At 51.0% G+C, this 18337-nt stretch overlaps 1 protein-coding gene across 4 annotated transcripts in view; it reads left to right on the forward strand.

Moving 5' to 3' along the window:
- The window catches only part of PITX3 (paired like homeodomain 3), a 92434-nt gene that overhangs the window by 69844 nt on the left and 4253 nt on the right, over window positions 1–18337 (forward strand). For all 4 annotated transcript variants that reach the window (XM_050960292.1, XM_050960291.1, XM_050960293.1 and 1 more), the window contains exon 3: window positions 14941–15146. In XM_050960292.1, coding sequence (XP_050816249.1) covers window positions 14941–15146 — 206 coding nt within the window. The remainder of the gene's footprint in view (window positions 1–14940; window positions 15147–18337) is intronic.

Consider the following 18337-nt stretch of genomic DNA (forward strand, 5'->3'; position numbering starts at 1 on the left):
CTTTCTTAAAAGGCTCCACCCTCTTCTACCTCCCCCAGAAACTCAGCAACTAACACAAGGGGCCATGGTATCTTCTTTGTAAGCCTGCAGATAGATGATAGTTTCCTAGAGCTGACTGTGCAGTTTGCAGACAGGCTGTAGGGTTCGATTTCTGCTAGGAATTAAAGCAGGCTAACGGCTACAAACATCTCAGTGGGTGTGTTTCAGGGATGCTGATTTTGATGACAAGGTTAGTCAGAAGCCTGACAGCTTCAGATCTGTCCTGATCCCACACCTGTGTCCTGGGAAGGAGAGATGACAGCAGATCAAGCAACTCCTTGGGAGATGGAAAGGAGAGAAGGAAACCAGCTTATGAATGGGACAGTTTATTATCCTATTCCTAGCAGCACACAGGGAGGCGCTGCACTTCCTTGCTTTCTGATTAGAGCTTCACTCCAGATCTCAGCTGGCCATTCTCATAGACCCACATTGACCTATAGAAAGCATAAAACACATCCGATCCAAAGTACACCCTGTTCCCTTCCGATCCAATCACATCACCTAGAGTTTAGCAGTTGACTTCAGTGAGAGCAGCATTGGGCCCTTGGAAGGAGCATGGTCCAGCATCTAGAGCAGGGAAGTTGGGAGACCTGGGTTGTGCCACAGACTTGCTGGATGCCCTGGTGCTAGACCGCAGACGAAAGGCCACAGAAATGCAAAGTCTGTTTAAAAGGTTTGGCACCACCATGTATTGTGAGTGGGTCGGTGGATGGTCCCCCTTTTGGACCTTGGCAGGCTAGGCTGGGAAGAGACACACCCTTTCCCAGTTTAAGCCATAGACAGAGGGAAGATCGATCTGTCCCTAAGTAGTGTAATGTCCCCTCAGTGCTCGGGCCCTCTGGCTGAGAATGGCTTCCTCTGCTGCGGTTTTAGCGCCATGAATGAGTTGGACCCAGGGGCGGCTCCTGACCCCAGCACGCCAAGTGCGTGCTTGGGGCGGCATGCCGCGGGGGGCGCTCTGGCGGTTGCCTGGAGGACGGCAGGCGACTCAGGTGGACCTCCCGCAGGCGTGCCTGCAGAGGGTCCGCTAGTCCCGCGGCTTTGGGACCTGCGACCGGCAGAGCGCCTCACGCCACACGCCGCCCTGCTAGAGCCACCCCTGGTTGGATCAAAGCTGGAAGTGGGGAAAAGGGCACTGAAGACCCAGGGAGAATCTCTCAGCAGAAAGGCTCCTCCAAAGAGTTATGTTCAAACCTCCCAGATCACTTTTGGTTTAATGCTCTTTGTGCGCTTAAGGCCCCATCCAACTACCTTGGAAGCGAAGGGCCAGGTTCCCATTGGCTGAGAATCCCCCTTCCTAAGAGAGCAGAACCCGGAAATGGCTTGCACCTCCCAGGGCCGGTTCCGGAGCGACGAGGGATGCAGGCACATCTGGGTACCGGGCACAGCCAGGCCATAGGACTAGAGCAGCGAGCCCTGCAGCACTCTGGAGAGCCCCTCCATCTGGTAACCCTGTAGTGTCCCGGGGACACTTGCTACAGAGGCTTTAATAGCAACAAGCAGCCGGGAGACGCTCCCTCTCCTCCTACTAGCAGGTTCAGCTTCCACTTGATCTAGGCCCAAGTTACAATCTCTGCTGCAAACTCCGCACCCCTGCAGCGCTCTCCTTCCCAGGCTGACCGCGATCGGCGCTGCCCCAAAAGGCAACCAACACCCCAGAGAGCAGCCCCCGCAGGGCAGTGGAACGCGAACCCTCCTACCCCTCTCACGCTGTCACGCCCGCCCCCACGCAGGGCAGTAGAACGCGCTGTCACCCGCACTCACAGCGCCCCAGTGTCCACTGCGTGAAATGGCCACGGACACACACACGGGCAACTTCGGACAAAGTCACACGCGCTGGACAGCGCCCAACAGGCAAATCAAAGTGCCTCGTACAGAACGCATGTGGGCGCCAGGCAGTGTCAACCAGTGCGCCCACATCCACCACACTCAGCTAACAGTTCCACCTGCCTGCTGCCCCGCACAGCCCCTAGCTACACACACTGCACCGGCAAACACCCCCCATCCACTGCCCACACACCCCCTGCACCCCCCGACCCAGAGATACCCCCGTATTGCAGACACGACCAGCTCAGCTCTAGACACACAAACAACTCGCCCCAGACACAACCCCTGGCTACACCCGCTTCATTTCGTGCCCCGCACGGCCCCCTCTCTGCGCTGCTGTCAGGTTTTCATTTTTGCAGTGAGCTTTTATTGTTCCTCACGCGCTGTTTATGATTAAATCCTGTTCCACGGCCCCCTGTTGGGGTTTGTTTGTCGATTTCAAATTATTAATCCCGGGTCCGAGCGTCTGTTTGTTGTTCTGGTTTCATAGGACCCAATTCAATCTGGTTTCAGTTTTTTGGGCGTTCGTACCGGTGTTTTCCATTCGACGCTATTCCTTAGCTTTCTCCGCTTCCCTTTCGCCCGGGCTAGGATTTCACACGCGCTTTCTTGCTTTCCAATGACATTTCCCAGCCCAAATCTAACTTGTTTCGGGTCCCACCTGTAGACTTTGGTCTCTTTCCCGGAGAACTGCGCGATCCGGTCAGTTTTGCCCCCGTGCAGTTAGTTTCCTGATGAAATACTCTGTTCGAGGGACTGGGAGGTAGAAGGAGAGCTTTGTGAATTAATCTGGAGCCGAGGGCTGGATCTGGCGCGGAGAGTAACTGGGACAAGGAAATGCTCAGTTTCTGGGCTCGATTCTGCCCCCGCCGAAACCGGGTTAAAACTCCCTCCGCTCGCACTGACGCTGCCAGTCTCTCGCCTTTATCCCCAGCCTGGATGTGTGCGGGGCAAAGGGACAGCAAGTGGGGGGCAGCTGCAGCGCAGCCCGATTTCCCGGCCCGGCCCCGAGCAGACACTCAGCTCCGGATCTTTCAGGGTTTAGCGCTGACCAGCTGTGCGGAGACCGGCCAGGTGAGCTGTGCCACCCGACAGCAAGGCTGGAGCCCGGCTAGCCAACCCTTGCCAACTGCGCTGAGGAAGGCAGGGGGCTAAGATGAGCCAGGGCGGGGGGCTGCAGCTTGCCCTGCAGACTGGAGAGGGAAGCAGGAGAGGGCCCGGCCCGGAAGCAGCCCCCAGTGGAGATACTTGGTTGCAGGGTCAGCGATCAGGGCTAGGATCGAGCGCGACAGGGCTGAGCTCCAAGCCCAGCGCTATTCTCTCGCGGTCGCAGGGGAACCAGCTGCGTTGAAAATGGGGCGCAGTCAGTATTGGTGGCAGGTGTGTTAACAGCCATGGCTTCCTCGGGCACAGTTGGTGGAAGCGCAGGAGCGCACTGACAGGGGCCCAGCCCTGCTTTGGTAGCACCTCCGCTAGTGCACCTGCCAGGGACAGGTTAGAAGCGGATTGCCAGGCGCAGAGCTAAGGGCTGAGAGCCGGACGCTGCCTGCGCGGGTACGTAGCTTTTTCAGACCCTCGGAAAAGCATTCGCTTGCTATAATTTGGGGGTTCTGACTGAAAGGTGTAGGGCTCTCAGCCCACAGGACCGCTTTCTGCTCTGCTAGCGGCTAATTATTACATCAACCTGTCTTCCTAAAACCAGGCCAGGCGGGTCATTCCCTGAACCACAAGGATTTATCCTTACCCGCCTTCCCGCATCCTCAATGGCTCATGGAACCGGCGCCGATCTCACCCGTTGTAAATGTCCAACCCCACATCTACCCAGCTCTTGGCCTCACCTTGTGGCAGTGAGTTCCACAGCGTTCCGGGGGCACCCGGAGATGCCTCGCCTGCTTTTCACTGAACGTGGCTTGGTTCTTTTTAGGAGAGGGAGGGCAGGAGTCGGTCCCCGGCTTGCCTGGGAATCTACCGCCCTCCTGTCCCCTCCACCGGCTGTAGGACGCCCAGCGGTTCGGGACATGTGCGCCACCAACAGGCCAGCGCCCGCTGCAGGCAGAGCGGGGAGCAGTAGAGCCGCAGGGAGGAGATTCGTGGGACTGTGAACTGTGACTGAGGAAGGGATGTTTCCCTCTGATCGCTGCCTTCCCCGCCCATCGCCTCCCGCATGCCCTGGCGGATCCCCCTCTCCCTAGCCGATGCAGCGCTCCCTCTCCAGAGAGCTGGGCGCTCCGCGGCAGCCTCTGAGCTAGCGAGCTGCAGCTCCACAGAGCAGAAACTTGTACCCGTCTCCCCGCCGCTACCGGGGCGCACAGCGCCCTTCCTTTCCCTGCTGCCTTCAGCCCCGGGGAAACTCTGCCAGACTCGCCTGCCTGCGGCCCGCCCTCAGGAGCAGCCTAGGTTACAGGCCGCTTTACACTGAACCAAGTATCTCCGGGGCGCTTCCGCCTGCTGGGCCCAGGTTCCGCTCGGGCTGATCGGATAAAGGCGTCAGCAAGGGACACTTGCAGAGATCTGCGGGGGTCTGGCCCACCTGTCTCCGCTCCCCCGAGCGCCCCTGCCCCGTGTCTGTGGCCAGGGCGGGTCCTTCCAGCCCTAGCAGCAGGTAACGCGCCCTTCGGAGATCTAGCGCTTCGCCTCTTCAGTCACCGACGCCGGCAGGCGGCTGAGCAGCGCTTTCCCTGCAACAAACGGGCTTTCTGAGCCCCAGGGTTATCTAACAGGGACAGCAGCCTGAGGACTAAAACTTCTCCGGACTCCTCCCACCCCCATCAACCCGGCTAAACCCGAAGAGGAACGAATCCAGCCTCTAAACTGCCCTGCCCCTTACCCTGGAAATAAAGCTTTGAGAACAGCCTCTCCCCCAGCCCTGCCCGGTTCCCAGGTAACCCATCTGGTTTTTTTCAGGCAGAGTGCACCGATCCCTTATCTGCCAGAGCTGGGTTTGGAGCGTCAGCAGCTTCCTGTTTAGTTCTCGCTGCTCCGGCTCGGTTTACACAGGCCAGTGCCAGAGGACCAGGGAACCCGTGGAAGAGAGAGAGCTACCCAGCTTGCCACGCCCGCCGTGCAAAGCGGTCCGTGCCCCTAACTGTAACTCCAGCGAGTGCCACGTAGCCAACGAGCAGAGCCAGCGGCCAGCGCGCTGTTTGCTCTGCCCCGTGTTTCATTAGCACCAAATCTGCGCTGCACAGAAGTGGCAGAACCCACAATAGAACCGCAATAGCTCAACGTCTAAACAACACATTGACCCCACCCTCTGCGCTCCGGAACATTCCCCACCCCTGGTCCCCGATCCTTCCGAGCCCCTGCCCCACGTGCACCGCCCCCAACTATCTGCCCTCTCGAGGGCTTCGGGCTCTCCCGTCCATAGACACCAGCCCGCGTTCCTTCCGCGATAGAATAACAATTCCTGCGAGCCTTGACTGGCCCACGCTGTTCCTTCTCTCCTAATCCCACTCCCCAAGGGACCAGCTGTCTCCAGCTAGTGCCCCTAAAGTAACACCCTCCCCTCCCCCATTGAACAGCCTGCGCAGTTAGCCCAAGGTATCTTCATTAAGAACTGTTTGTTTGGCCTTCGGTAGAAAATAAGGGGCAGGGGAGGAGGAAATCACACAACCATCAAAGCTAAGCAGCGCCTAGATAGAAACGGCTGAGCCTTAAACTGAAGTGCAAATATTGGTTAAGTGAGATGAAAATCTCCTTCTTCCCCTCTGCCCCTGCTCTCAACCTACTGATCCTCTCCAGCGTGCCAGCGAGGTGTGTCTCCCTGCCTCTCTGACCAGGTGTTACCAATTGTAATTAGCACCTTGATCCTTCCTTTGGAGCCAAAGCCTCGCTACCCAGTTTCCCAGGAGAGCCTTTCAACCCCCTCTTCATGACTACACTTCAAATCCCGGGAGCCCGTTTCAAAGGCATCTAGAATCTCGGTGTAAAGGGAAATTGTTTATATCGGAGCCACAAAAGCCATTTATCATCTTGGGGTTTGTCGGAGCGCACAACTCCTGCTAGAGGTCTGGGCAGATACCCAGAGCAGGCTCTCTCTGGTTTGCAGCCAGTGGCATAACAAACTGAACAATCCTCAAATCAAATTTATATTGGACAGTCTCGATCTCGCCTTTCTTCTAACCTATTGTCCCTAGGCCTTAGTTTTTCTTCCACTCAAATTGTTTCTAGTTACCTTTCTTTCTCTCTCTACCCTCATCCCTGGTAGCTGCCTCCCCATGATGTCACCATTTCTCTGCCTTGTTCTAAATTGGCTGGCCCTTCTCTTTGCAAGAGCCCAGGTCCATTCCTCCTCAGTTGAAAAACCCTGGCCAGATGAACACCTTCTCCCCAGTGCAAAGAATACCCTGCTGCTTTAGAGATACACACTCCCTTGCAGCTAAGTAGCTGTGGGTACTGGTTGGAACTGGGGATGAGGATTCAGGACTTCCATTCAAGATTCTGCTCTGGATTTGCTTTGTGATTTCAGGCAAGTCACTCCACCTGCTCTGGGGCTTGGTTACCCCAGCTACCAGATAGGACTAAATTCTTAAGCTTCAGTGTCCTGGGCAGCTGTGAGGTTTAATCAATGTGTGTTTAGTGTGTCCATCTTTGGATAGAATGCACTAATTAAATAGCACCTTTCGTCAGGATAGAAAAGGCAGCCAGCTAGAGAGAAATCAGTTGAACTTGTCCCACTGTAAAAGGCAGCGTAGAGTCAGCTAAGCACATGCAGACCATTAGGTCTCATTATCATCCCCCTACCCTCATTTGCCCCTGTTTTATTGTATTTAGCCAAGTTCATCAGAGGATTTGTGTGGGTTGCAGAAGGGTGCTAAAGAGAAGCTCTTCTGAGTTCTCCAGCTGCATCTGGAATGACAGGCTGTGATACCTGCAGTTAAGCTTGCCTGACCCTTTCCATTATAAATCTGTTTTCAGCTACTTAGAACTTTGCCAAGCTTAAATTGTTCAGGCTAATGTTTTCCTTGCCGGGGATCTGCTCCAAGCTGAACAAGATTCAGCCATTTCCAAGAATAAGGTGTGGATTTTTTGCCCATATTAAAGTTTTACAGTTGGGAAACTCTAGCACTTCTGTTCTATGGAGCAAGGAGTTCAGGTTTCGCAGAAACATTGCCCTGGTGTCAGGGATGTATTTTTTACCATCCCTGTGAAAGTTTGTCCAAATTGGGCCAAATTATAAGCCCCTGAGAAATCTCCATTCACATATGCTCAGACTTGTAAGAGTCTGGCAGCTAAATTCTCTGAAGACTGCATTAGTACTGGACATGCTTCATTCCCTCAGTTCTCCAGTGTATGACTGGTCCATATGGGCCAGGCCCACAGAATGACTGAGCATGATCTGGCCCAGCATTATAGAGGCTGAGCAGGACTTTCTCTGAAATTGCTGCTGCAGGTTGTTGGGGGACTGGGCCCAGCCCTGAGGCCAGGGAAACTCTCTCCTGTGCTTTCCATGTAGTGCCCAGCTAGCCTTGAGGAGGAAGCTTAACTGAGTCAAATGCACAGAGATGAGGAAGGGTGGGAGGGCAGGAGATGAGCGGAAGAGTGTAGGGAGAGGCTGGGAGGGGAAGGGGGTCTAACCACTACAGAACCTGGAACTAAACCAATTTGAGACTCGCAGTTCCTTCGCTGTTTAGTTATGAAACTCATTGAAGTGGCTTCATCCCCTTTTGTGGCAGGTCCACCTAGCAGGTGAAAGCTGGTACTTCCTACCACTTATGCACTTAATTCAAATGGTAAGAGGTGTGTGTGTGTGGAATCTTTAGATCCCATTCTGCTGATGACCCATGGGGGGGCAGTATAGTTCCACATGATGGATTTTTTTTTCAATTTAAGTTTTTAAAAAAGTTAAATTACATAAACAACATTAAAAGAACGTTAGAGTTGCAAAGTCAAGGATTCAAGTATTAGAAGATGCCAGAATGACAGCTAGTTGTGTAACCTTAATTCAGCCCCCTGGTGTATATGCCTTGATACTGGTTAATTGCACAATCACTATGTTTTTCCACAGGACCCCTCCAATGGGAGCTGCAGGTGCTCAACACTACTACAAATCAGGCCCTTAGCACCTAAGCCTAATTGTCCCATTGTGTAGCCTCCATTCACAGTCATACTAGGCTGTGACAACCTTGTGCTCCCTCCTGTCCATTGTGCAAGGTCTTGGGGCTGGTCTAGGTGGGGAAGTTAACCAGCATAACTATACTGCTATAGCTATACTGGTAACTCCTTCTGTGGGCACTCTTTCAGAATAAATAACTGTTCTTGTCACTATGGTTGTACTGTAAATTTCCACATGTAGATAAGCCCTTAGCTGGGCAAATCCTTAAGGATGTACTGGCTTCTAGTCACCTGCTTTGGATTGGAGCTTTTACTGTCCATTCATGGGTTCTGTCCCATTAAATAATCTTATTGCACTGACCTGACTGACTGTGAGTGACATTTCCGTTACGCCAGGCAGCTAATTCCAGCTATGGCTCTAGTAGTTTAATGGAGGGGGAAAGGCGCATGTAATAATTCTATGCATGATTTGCGGTTACCAGTAAATGCTCAGCTATTGTATGTGTCGGTTTCCACTGCTGTCAAAAACAACAGAGTGACCTAGAAATAAAAACTATCCATTGAATGAACTAAAGGGGACTTCGTTACCTGGGGTTATTCACCCAGGGGGCTGATTCTGTCTCCGGCCCCACATGTGAAAGCCCTCCTGCTCCCTCATTCCCATAGGGTCCCCTGTGCCTCTCCACACTGCAGCGGGGAGGAACTGCAGTAATTGCACCGAAGCTAGAATTCCACTACTTCCTTTCCAACTGCACAGCATGATCCTCTCTTGGTTCTGCCATGCCAAAACTCCTTCCCTACAAGCACCACACAGGGGAAGCCAGGGCCAGCAAGAGTGGGAAGGAAGGTGTTTTCCCTGAAGCATGGCGCTCCCGTGGCAATACTATACCACCATGTGAAATTTGCTCTGCAGAAGCCACTTGCAACATTAGCTGGTAGTACAGAGCTTCTGTCTTCTGGGAGCGGGGCACTGCGAACAGGGCACCAAGGGCACTGGGCATGCTGCTCTGCAGACGTGTGCTGAGATTTGTAAGATTACCCTTATCCCCTTGGGCTCCACACAATTACCTGGACAATCTTGCACCCCTGCTCAAAGGTGCTTAGATGGTGTCAAAGTCAGATATTTCATGAGATTAGGGATGATCTAGCCCATGAGCAGAGTGCTATGTCTACACCATTCCTCTATGTCCTGTGCATTGCAAGCTTCCCCTGCCCTCAGTAGGCATTCTGAGCAAAGCCTGCAGATTGGGGCACGTCATTACTACCTTAGCATCAATTCCTTTGGACATTGGTGGTGTTTTGCCATTGACTCTCACAAGCAGGCTCTTACACCCATGCTTCTCTCTTTGAAGGGTTTCAGACCTAATAAAACAAATGAGAGTTAAACTGAATATTGTCTCCTCGTGGATAGTCAGACCATTATTTTCGTGCTCAGAAATGGCGGCATCTACCATCATTCCCTTTTTAATCTGTTCAGAGGCCCACAAGGGCTGAGTCCCTCTCCTCTGACACTGGTTCAGACCAGAGGAATAAGAGTATAGTCTCCACTGGAACCACAACTGTAACATACACATTAAAAGCAGGTGGTGGTGTCAAAGAGCGTCAACTCAAAGGAGGCCAGAGAAATTCATCTGTTTCCAAAGAGCCCTCAGGCAATGGGCAGTGTCCCCACAGCTAGATAATTATAGCAGTGCTTAGAGTGTCACAAGGGTACAGCAGTTTCCTGTGGGTCTATTTTTAGGTACTACATATTTCTACCTTTTGAATACACATCTTCAGTGTTTTTCATAGTCTCAAACAACATTAGCTGAAGAAGCTGGCTGAGCCTGAGGTTTGATGATGGGACATGGAGCCTTCCTCCACTGCCAAACCATGCCTGGCTGTCGTGAGCTGATGTTTGGTTAGGTGCCTATGTTGAATATTTGGGGGTCTCACTCTGCTTCCTAATGGTCAGCTGTCTATGCCTATTGACATGCCCCCTGTGATGAACTGGGACTGTTCTTAATTTGGTCTTTGAATGCTGAGTGGGGAGTGTTGGCCTGGGAGGACGGTCTGCATTGGGGGATGGGAGACTGGCCTGGAGGGAGGAGACCTGAGCATGTAACATGAGAACTCAGGAAGGGGTTAGAGGCCAGATGACACCTCTGCCCGGGAAGCTGAACAAAGGCTGGAGGAGGAGACGCTGGGGAGTGAGAGAGTGGCAGGAGCTGGCTGGGGAATGGAGGGAAACCCGGACAGGACTCTGAGCCCCCAAGAGGGCTGTAGTGCTTCTGGGGCCCCCAGAAGGACCTAACTAAAGGGGGTCCTGTTGTCTGTACCTGCAAGACCTGTCTTGGACTGTGTTCCTGTCGTCTAAATAAACCTTCTGTTTTACTGGCTGGCCAAGAGTCGTGGTGAATTGCAGGAAGCTGGGGGTGCAGGACCTTGTGTCCCCCCACACTTGGTGACACCCCCTTCTTCTAAAATGCAGCTGAGAGGCCAAGGGTTAAATGGGCAATGGAGAGAACTAACCTCCCATCCTTAAGAAGTGGCTGGTGGGGCAGCATGAGCGAAGCCTGTATAGAGAACGTCCCTATTCCAGGGGATCAATGCGGTGTCTTTTGCCAGCACTCAGTTCACACATTAACACTGAGACACATTTGCTTGGAAGGTTTAGATTGGGTATGGGACTCCTCTTCCTTCTTGTACTTGATCACTTTGCTAGTAATAAGCTGTATTCACAGCTAATTCCCTCTCATCCAGACATTGCTCCTTCAGCCTGGGCCATGGATTTCGAACAACCTCCTAGACAAAGGCTGTTTGCACAGCAATGGTGTATAGACGGCCCTACTGTTTGTACAGCAATGGGATACCACAGGAAAGTGAGGCTGATCGGGACAGGGACTGAGCCTAGCAGACTGGCCTGAGAAGATGTCATATAACCAGCCAAGGATACGCATAGCACCATAAACACAACTACTGTTAGAGAACAAGCAAAGAGAGAATGGAAATCTGGGAACTGCCAAGTCAGACCGAAGTCCATTTCTAACAGAACCAGAACCAGACACTTCAGAGGAAGGGACAAAGAGCCCACTAATGAACTACTATGGCATAAACCTCCTAAACTCTGTCAGTTAGCAGTTGGCATATAACATGATGGATATTATATTATTATATCCTAATTATGTAACTGCAGGTGTTTTCCTGCTTATCCAGATAAGTGTCCAGTCCTTTTTTGACTCACTACTAACTTCAGTGGTATCCTGTAGCATGGAGTTCCGCAGGCTAAATATGCAGTTTGTAAAAAGGCATTTTTCTTGGTCAATTTTACGGGTTGCCTTTCCATTTCATTACATGTGCCTTTTTGCTCTTTAAATGAAGAAGGGTAGAGAGAAGCACCCAATTTAGTTCCCATGCAAGAAGAGAATCTATTGGACCAGTGGGCTCCTTAATAAGTCCCTCTTACCCTCTCTCCTCCCCCATCCTTAGTGGTAGAGCCCTGCAAATAAATGATTTGATTTCTCTGCAGTGTCCTTACCTTCCTTAATTGCACACTTTACTCTCTACTCATTCAACAGACCCACTGATTTTTATCACAGGTTTCCTGCTGCAGCTATAATTAAAGAAATTCTTGTTAGCAGTTTGTATCTTTGGCTATTTGCCCTTCAAATTCATTCTTAAACCTTCCTAATTTCTTTCTTATATTTTACCAGCCATAGTTAATATACTCCATTCTGCTGGCTTCACTAGGGCTGAATTTCCATTTTCTGAAGGATAGCCATTGAATTTGAATAACCTTTGTTACCTTGCCATTATATCTTCCTGTATTTCTTCCAGCCTTCCTATTTTTCTAGGTGATTAGACAGGTCGCTATAGCTCTATATAGATAAGTAACATCTCTGACAAGTTTGTTGTGCTTGGACTTGCACCAATTTTTTAATCCCCCCACCTGAAGTTGAGTGTCAGTGCTAGTTTTTGTTAAGATTTCTCCCCCAATTCAATTGTGTTGTGATCAGTTATGGTTAGGATTGGTTGAAACATTTCCATTTAAAAAACAAAAGGAGGGGAAGGAGCTTCAATGGAAAACTGGGTTTTCAATTAAACACATTTCCCCAGGCCTCTAGATCAAAGAGGGGATAAAGCCACGATTATTTCTTTATTTATTCCTCACCCCCAAAATATCTTTCTCCAGCCTGTCACTGAATGTTATCTTTATTGCTCATCTTCTTCTTATGTGGCCTCTCCATTATTGGAGATCTGCAACCATGGTAGCCTATTCTGAATGAACCTCTCTGCTAATCTCTTGGTGGATGGATTGTCCTTTTGATCCACCCAGGATAGCACCCCGTCCATCAAGGATCCTCTTTTTCTGCACCGTGTTCTTCTGCCATCAACTTTCCCCTCTGGTGCCCATAAACATGTGACATGCACTGAACCTCTTAAAATGCATCCTGCAAATCAAAGATCTCTAACTAGCGATTGGTGACTTCCAGTACTCTCCAATACTTATTCATTGGTTATGCGATCTCTCTAGATCTTTGCTCATACTAGAAGATTTTTAATGCATGCTGCTTTTTCCTCCTCGCACTGTTACTCCGTGAGGTGGATTATCCCTGCACACGATTAAAACACTCAGCTGTCTCTCAACAGAGGCAATTTTGTGTTCAAATTCTGTCCCGATTCACAGGGCACGTAGTCCCACTGGATTCAATGCAGGGAAGAATATGGTTGCTGGGGTTGTTTTAGTCTTCAAGGCTTGTATTATGAAGAGGAGATTTACAATTTGAAAATATTTTGGTTTTTTGAACTGATTTATCTTCACTGAACATGAGTGGGAATACTAGGGTTTACAGCTAAATGCAAAGGTATACATCTAGGACCAAAGAATGTAGGCCACTGTCCTGAGAAGCAGTGACTCTGAAAAATATTTGGGGGTCCTGGTGGATAATTAGCTGAACATGAGCTCCTAATGGGACATTGTGGCCAAAAGAGCAAATCCTGGGATGCATAAACAGGGGAATCTGGAGTAGGAGCAGAGAGGTTATTTTATATCTATATTTGGCACGGGTGCAACCACTGCTGGAATATTGTATCCAGTTTGGGTGCCCACAATTTAAGAAGAATGTTGATAAATTTGAGAGGGCTCAGAGAAGAGCCTCAAGAATGACTAAACGATTAGAAAACTGCCTGATAGTGACAGTCTCAAGGAGCTCAACCTATTTAGCTTAACGAAGATGAAGTTAAAGGGGTGACAATTACATTCTACTAAATATTTTTTCTCCACGTAGGTACTTCTAATGATCTCTCCAGTCTAGCAGAGGAAGGTCTAACACGATCCAATGGCTGGAAGTTGAAGCTAGACAAATTCAGAGAGGAAATAAGGTGTAACTTTTCAACAGGGAGAGTAATTAACCATTGGAATAATTTACCAAGGGTTGTGGTGGATTCTCTGTCACTAACAATTTTAAAATCAGGGCTGGATGTTTTTCTAAAAGATCTGCTCTAGGGATTATTCTGGGGAAGTTCTCTGGCCTGCGTTATACAGGAGCTCAGACTAGATGATCACAGTGGTCCCTTCTGACACTGAAGTCTACAAATCCAATAGAAGGGATTTCTAGATGGCCACTGAGTAGAGAATGGGGAAAGAGTATTCACTTGTAAGGGACATGGCAATGGGATGGGGGATGGGGGAATCTTTCATAACCTGGCCATTCTCCTTGACAAAAATTCAAGAGAGGCCAAGCTGTCATATCCATCATGTATGTACGTGCCTGTTAAATAGAAATGCAATTTGAACCGAGTTTCCTGGAAAGTCATTACTTTCATCTGTGGCGTCCACTTACTGTAGGAGCCTCAGTTTATGATCCTGGCAGATTGGCTCCCCTCCCTTCTTGTCTCTGCTGTTCCCTCAAGCCAGGGCTTGACAGTTCTATTCTATCCTGGCTCTTATACAGCAGCCATCACCCCAGTACCCGGGTGCTTTCCAGAAACGCAATAAATGACGTGACTAACATTTCTCCCATGTGTCTCCCACCGACTCCTTTGTCCATTTTCTTTCTCCGTTGGCATTCTTCCTGACCTGTGGACTTTGTATTTGTAGTCTCTGGGGCCTTGTCTGGATGTAAGATTGCACCCTGTTTGCTAAACGTTGTGATTGAAAATTGCTTTAGTTAAGCAAGCATAAGAAACACTAAGTGAACACTTTTAAATCTATTCAGCCCAGGCTTATATCAATTTAGCCTAAGTCAGTTAGGAACAGTTTAAGCTACATTACAATAAAGTATTCAGATGAAAACAAGAGTCCACCTATCAGTTTAAAACAGTGTAAGTTGTGTGTAAACAAGAAATAGATTCTTGGCTCCTCTTACACTTAGACAGGGGCGGCTCTAGGCATTTTGCCGCCCCAAGCACGGCAGGCAGGCTGCCTTTGGCGGCTTGCCTGCGGCGGGTCCGCTGATCCCGCGGCTTTGGTGGATCTCCTGCAGGCGTGCCTGTGAGAGGTCCTCCGAAGCTGCGGGACCAGTGGACCCTCCGCAGGCAAGCCTCCAAAGCCGCAGGACCAGTAGACCCTCCGCAGGCAAGATGCCAAAGGCAGCCTGCCTGCCGCCCTCACAGCGCCGGCAGAGCGCCCCCTGTGGCTTGCCGCCCCAAGCACGCATTTGGCATGCTGGGGCCTGGAGCTGCCACTGCACCTAGAGATGGGTGGGACTGTAAGGATGGGCTGATGAGAGAAGAGTTTAGTCTAATAGGATGCTGCCTGCTCCTGAAGCCCTACATAGTTACCACAGCTGGCTGCATTAGGGAAGGAAGGCAGGTGACTTTCATGTATGCCTGGATTACATGCACCAGGAATGAGATGCCCTGGAGTTCTGGGACTCAGAGATGCAGGCCGGAAGCCTGGAGCAGGTAGCACCAGGGTAATGAGAAAGAGTTGCATCCCAAGCCACTGAGCTTTGGGAAAGTTGCTGTCCTGGGGAGCGAGGCGTGTGCCAGAGTCCCAGGGCTGCATTGTGATGGGTTACCTGCCTTTGCATTTCACAGACACAGAGAAGTCCCAGCAGAACCAGACTGATGACTCCAACCCCGAGGATGGCTCTCTGAAGAAGAAGCAACGGAGGCAGCGGACTCACTTTACCAGCCAGCAGCTCCAGGAACTGGAAGCCACCTTCCAGAGGAACCGCTACCCAGACATGAGCACCAGGGAGGAGATAGCAGTCTGGACCAACCTGACGGAGGCACGAGTCCGGGTACGGCCGCCAATCTCCTGCTCCACAGTCTCTGAATGCAGCCACAGCTTGGGGGAGGAAGGGTCCCAAGACTCGCTCTGCAGCAAGCCACCAAACCAATCCAGAACCTGCCTTTAACAGAGAGCCAAGGGTACTAGTGGCTTCTCCAGCACATCAATTCCATCCAACTTTGCTCTCAGTGCCCAACAGGCCCCAGCTGCAGACACGTTGCAGGCTGCCATCTTGGATTCAGTGCAAGTTCACAAGAACGATCATTCTGGCAGGTGTTTGAGAGGGAAATCTCACTTGATTTCCTTGGGAATGATTGATTTGATGGCAGGCTCCTTCCCAGGCAAAGAACTGTCCATCTTCCTCCAGTTCCATATAAAAACAGACATCTCTCCTGTGCTCTGATCCCCAGGGAAGATAAGTCTCCCTGGGCTGCTCAGGGTCAGAGGGCCCTGGGGAAGAACTCTCACCCAATACAGAGGAGAAGCCATTACTCAGTTCAGGAAATACCCTTCTTCCTCCGCCTCTCTCTCCTGATCCCCTGTCCCCCAACCGCTGCCAATCCCCTCTTTTGCTTTCATCCCTATCCCAGGCCTTGTTCCCCCCTCCTTCCCCTCAGTGCTCATCCCCTATTCCTCTTCCCTGTCCATTCCACTGTGTCTCAATGGTTCCTCTGCCTTGGGACAGCATTGCCCAGTGGCCAGAGCATGGGCCTGGCAGCAGGCTGGAAAAAGTGGGGTGGGACGGTCTGTCATTTCCTACACTAATGGAAGTGACATCACATCTGCCTGTCCTCCTGTCCCACATTAATGCTGCCCCACCAGCCTCATCTCTGCTCCTCCTGCAGCTGCCTGGAGCCCTTCACCCCTGTCTCACAGGCCTGAGGTGTGGGGGCTGCAGCAGGGTCCCCTCTCCCCTTTCCCAAACCAGGTGTTGCAGGGATGGAGTAGGGAGGAGGGAAGGAGCAGAGGCCAACCCCAAAGGTTCAACGATCATGAACTGGACACTAGAAAATCAGGAGATTGATCCAAAACTAATGATTTAAAAAAAAAAGTCTGTTTTTCAGTCTGTTGTTTGACTGCAGAACTCTCCCTGCCCATGCTCTGTGAGTGAGAGCATGTGAGTGTGAGACACACACATTTAGTGTTTCCAGTGCTCCTGAATGTATTGGGTAAGGGGATTTTGGCTGCCGCTGAAGGAGCTCTCATCCCCACATCTACCTGGCCCATGTCCAGCATGTCTGTCCTCCCAACCTCCAAATTCTGTCCAGTTCCCCCTCAGTTCTCATCCCCAGCCTCATCGCTACTCCTCCTGGGGTTCTTCACCTCTTTCTCCTTTCTCAGGCTGGATGTTGCAGAGAGGGGAGGAGTCTGGGAGATGGGGGAGTGGAGCCATCCTGAGCTGCTGGTCAATTTCGGCTCCTTGCTCCCCTCCTGTAAGAATGTGTCAGCTCTGCCTGCTTGCTGCAGCAGCTCTGATTGGCTGCACTTGCCCAGGAGGTGGGGCAATGGCGAATATAGCCAGTCAGTGGGGGTGTTCCCAGGCAGAGGTGTGCACCTCTCAGTGACATGGCTGGAGTTGTAGTTGTAGAAGGCTGGGTCTACACCTAAAAATTAGCCCAACCTAGCCCCTGATGTAGACACAGCTAGCATGTTGGAAAAACTTTTCCATCCACATAGCTACTGCTTCTTGGAGTGGCAGATTAACTGCATTGACGGGAAAACCCCTTCTGTCATTGTACGAAGCGTCTACACTACTGCATGATAGTGCAGATGTACCTGAAATTTCATCTGTGGGTCTGCACCCACTTTCCACCAGATGCATGTTAAGCCCTGCCTCGGAGACAAGATACCTGGGCTCTATAACTTGCTCTGTTACTGGCCCATTGTGCAACCGTGGGCTGGTTACTTCTCTTCGGGTGTTCATTCTCTGCCCTGCAACCTCTAGCTTGTCTATTTGGACTGCCAGCTCTTTGGGGCAGGCTTGTCTCACAAAGTGTAGCTAATGGAAGGGCTCTGATCTCAGCTGGGACTACAGATTAACACCACAACCCTTATCGATGCCCCTGCTTCATCTCCCTCTGTATGTTCTCATCCGCTGGACTCTTACCCTGCCTATGCCCTGTGTTCCTGCCTTTCCCTTGTCTATCCCCCTCCCTTCCTACCATTCCCCCTCCTCTTTACTCTTCCTGTCCTGATGTGGCCCTTTGCTCTGGTGCAGGCTTCAGGTTTCTCTGTCTTGGTGAGTATTAGTTCCCAGAAAAGCAGGGGTGTCACATTTTAAAGGGAAATCCTGCCAACTCTCATGATTCTAGCATGAGTCTCAGTGACATTTAGGTGGTTAGTTTTTTTCTAAAAAGGGTTTGTATGAATTTCCCATTTCTGACTTCCTCCCACAAATCTGTACCCTTATCCGGAAGGGCCCCTGTCACCCCATCAATGAGACTGAATTGTTGGCTGACATGCCCCTTGTGAGTGTGTGTATGGGTATAAGATTGCCCACTGCAAAGATGGACACCATTTCTAGCTATTACCAGTGGGGCTGAAGCCATGCTCTGAGGGAACATGGTGGCCCTTTAGGGTATGCACCAGCTGACACTGGCTCAGGCTGAGGGGATGTTTAATTGCGGTGTAGAACTTCCTGCTCAGACTGCATCCCAAGATCTGGGATCCTCCCACCTTGCAGGCCCAAGCCTGCAAGTCTATACCACAATTAAACAGTCCCTTAGCCCAAGCCTGAGTCAGTTGGCATGGGCCAGTCGCATGTGTCTAACTGCAGTGTAGACATACCCTTAGTCACCATGTGAGGCCAAGCAAGAGCCAGGAAGCTGTGGAGGTGCTGAGAATGTGGCAGTGGGGGCAGCAGAGATGGAGCTAAGGAACAGGACAGGAAGCAATATTAGGAGTCAAAGGACACGTGGATAGCGTGAGGCAGACTGAGGGTGAAAGGGCCTATGGGTACCAGAGTGAAAGAGCGTGACTTGTAGGAAACTGAAGGGGATGCTGCAGACAGCCAGAGTTGTAGGAAAGAGATCTATATTGAACAGACTGAGAGGCCAGTGTTACATGCTGAGGCTGTATAGTTTGTGTGGTAGCAGCCTAGCCCCAGCATCCATCCCTGAGCCCTCAGTATCACCCCGAACTTAAATACAGTCATAGAGTTGAAGGCCAGAAGGGCTCCCCAGATCAGCTACCGACTGCCTG

This window comes from Gopherus flavomarginatus, chromosome 6 (assembly GCF_025201925.1).
Source record: "Gopherus flavomarginatus isolate rGopFla2 chromosome 6, rGopFla2.mat.asm, whole genome shotgun sequence".
Taxonomy (NCBI): domain Eukaryota; kingdom Metazoa; phylum Chordata; order Testudines; family Testudinidae; genus Gopherus; species Gopherus flavomarginatus.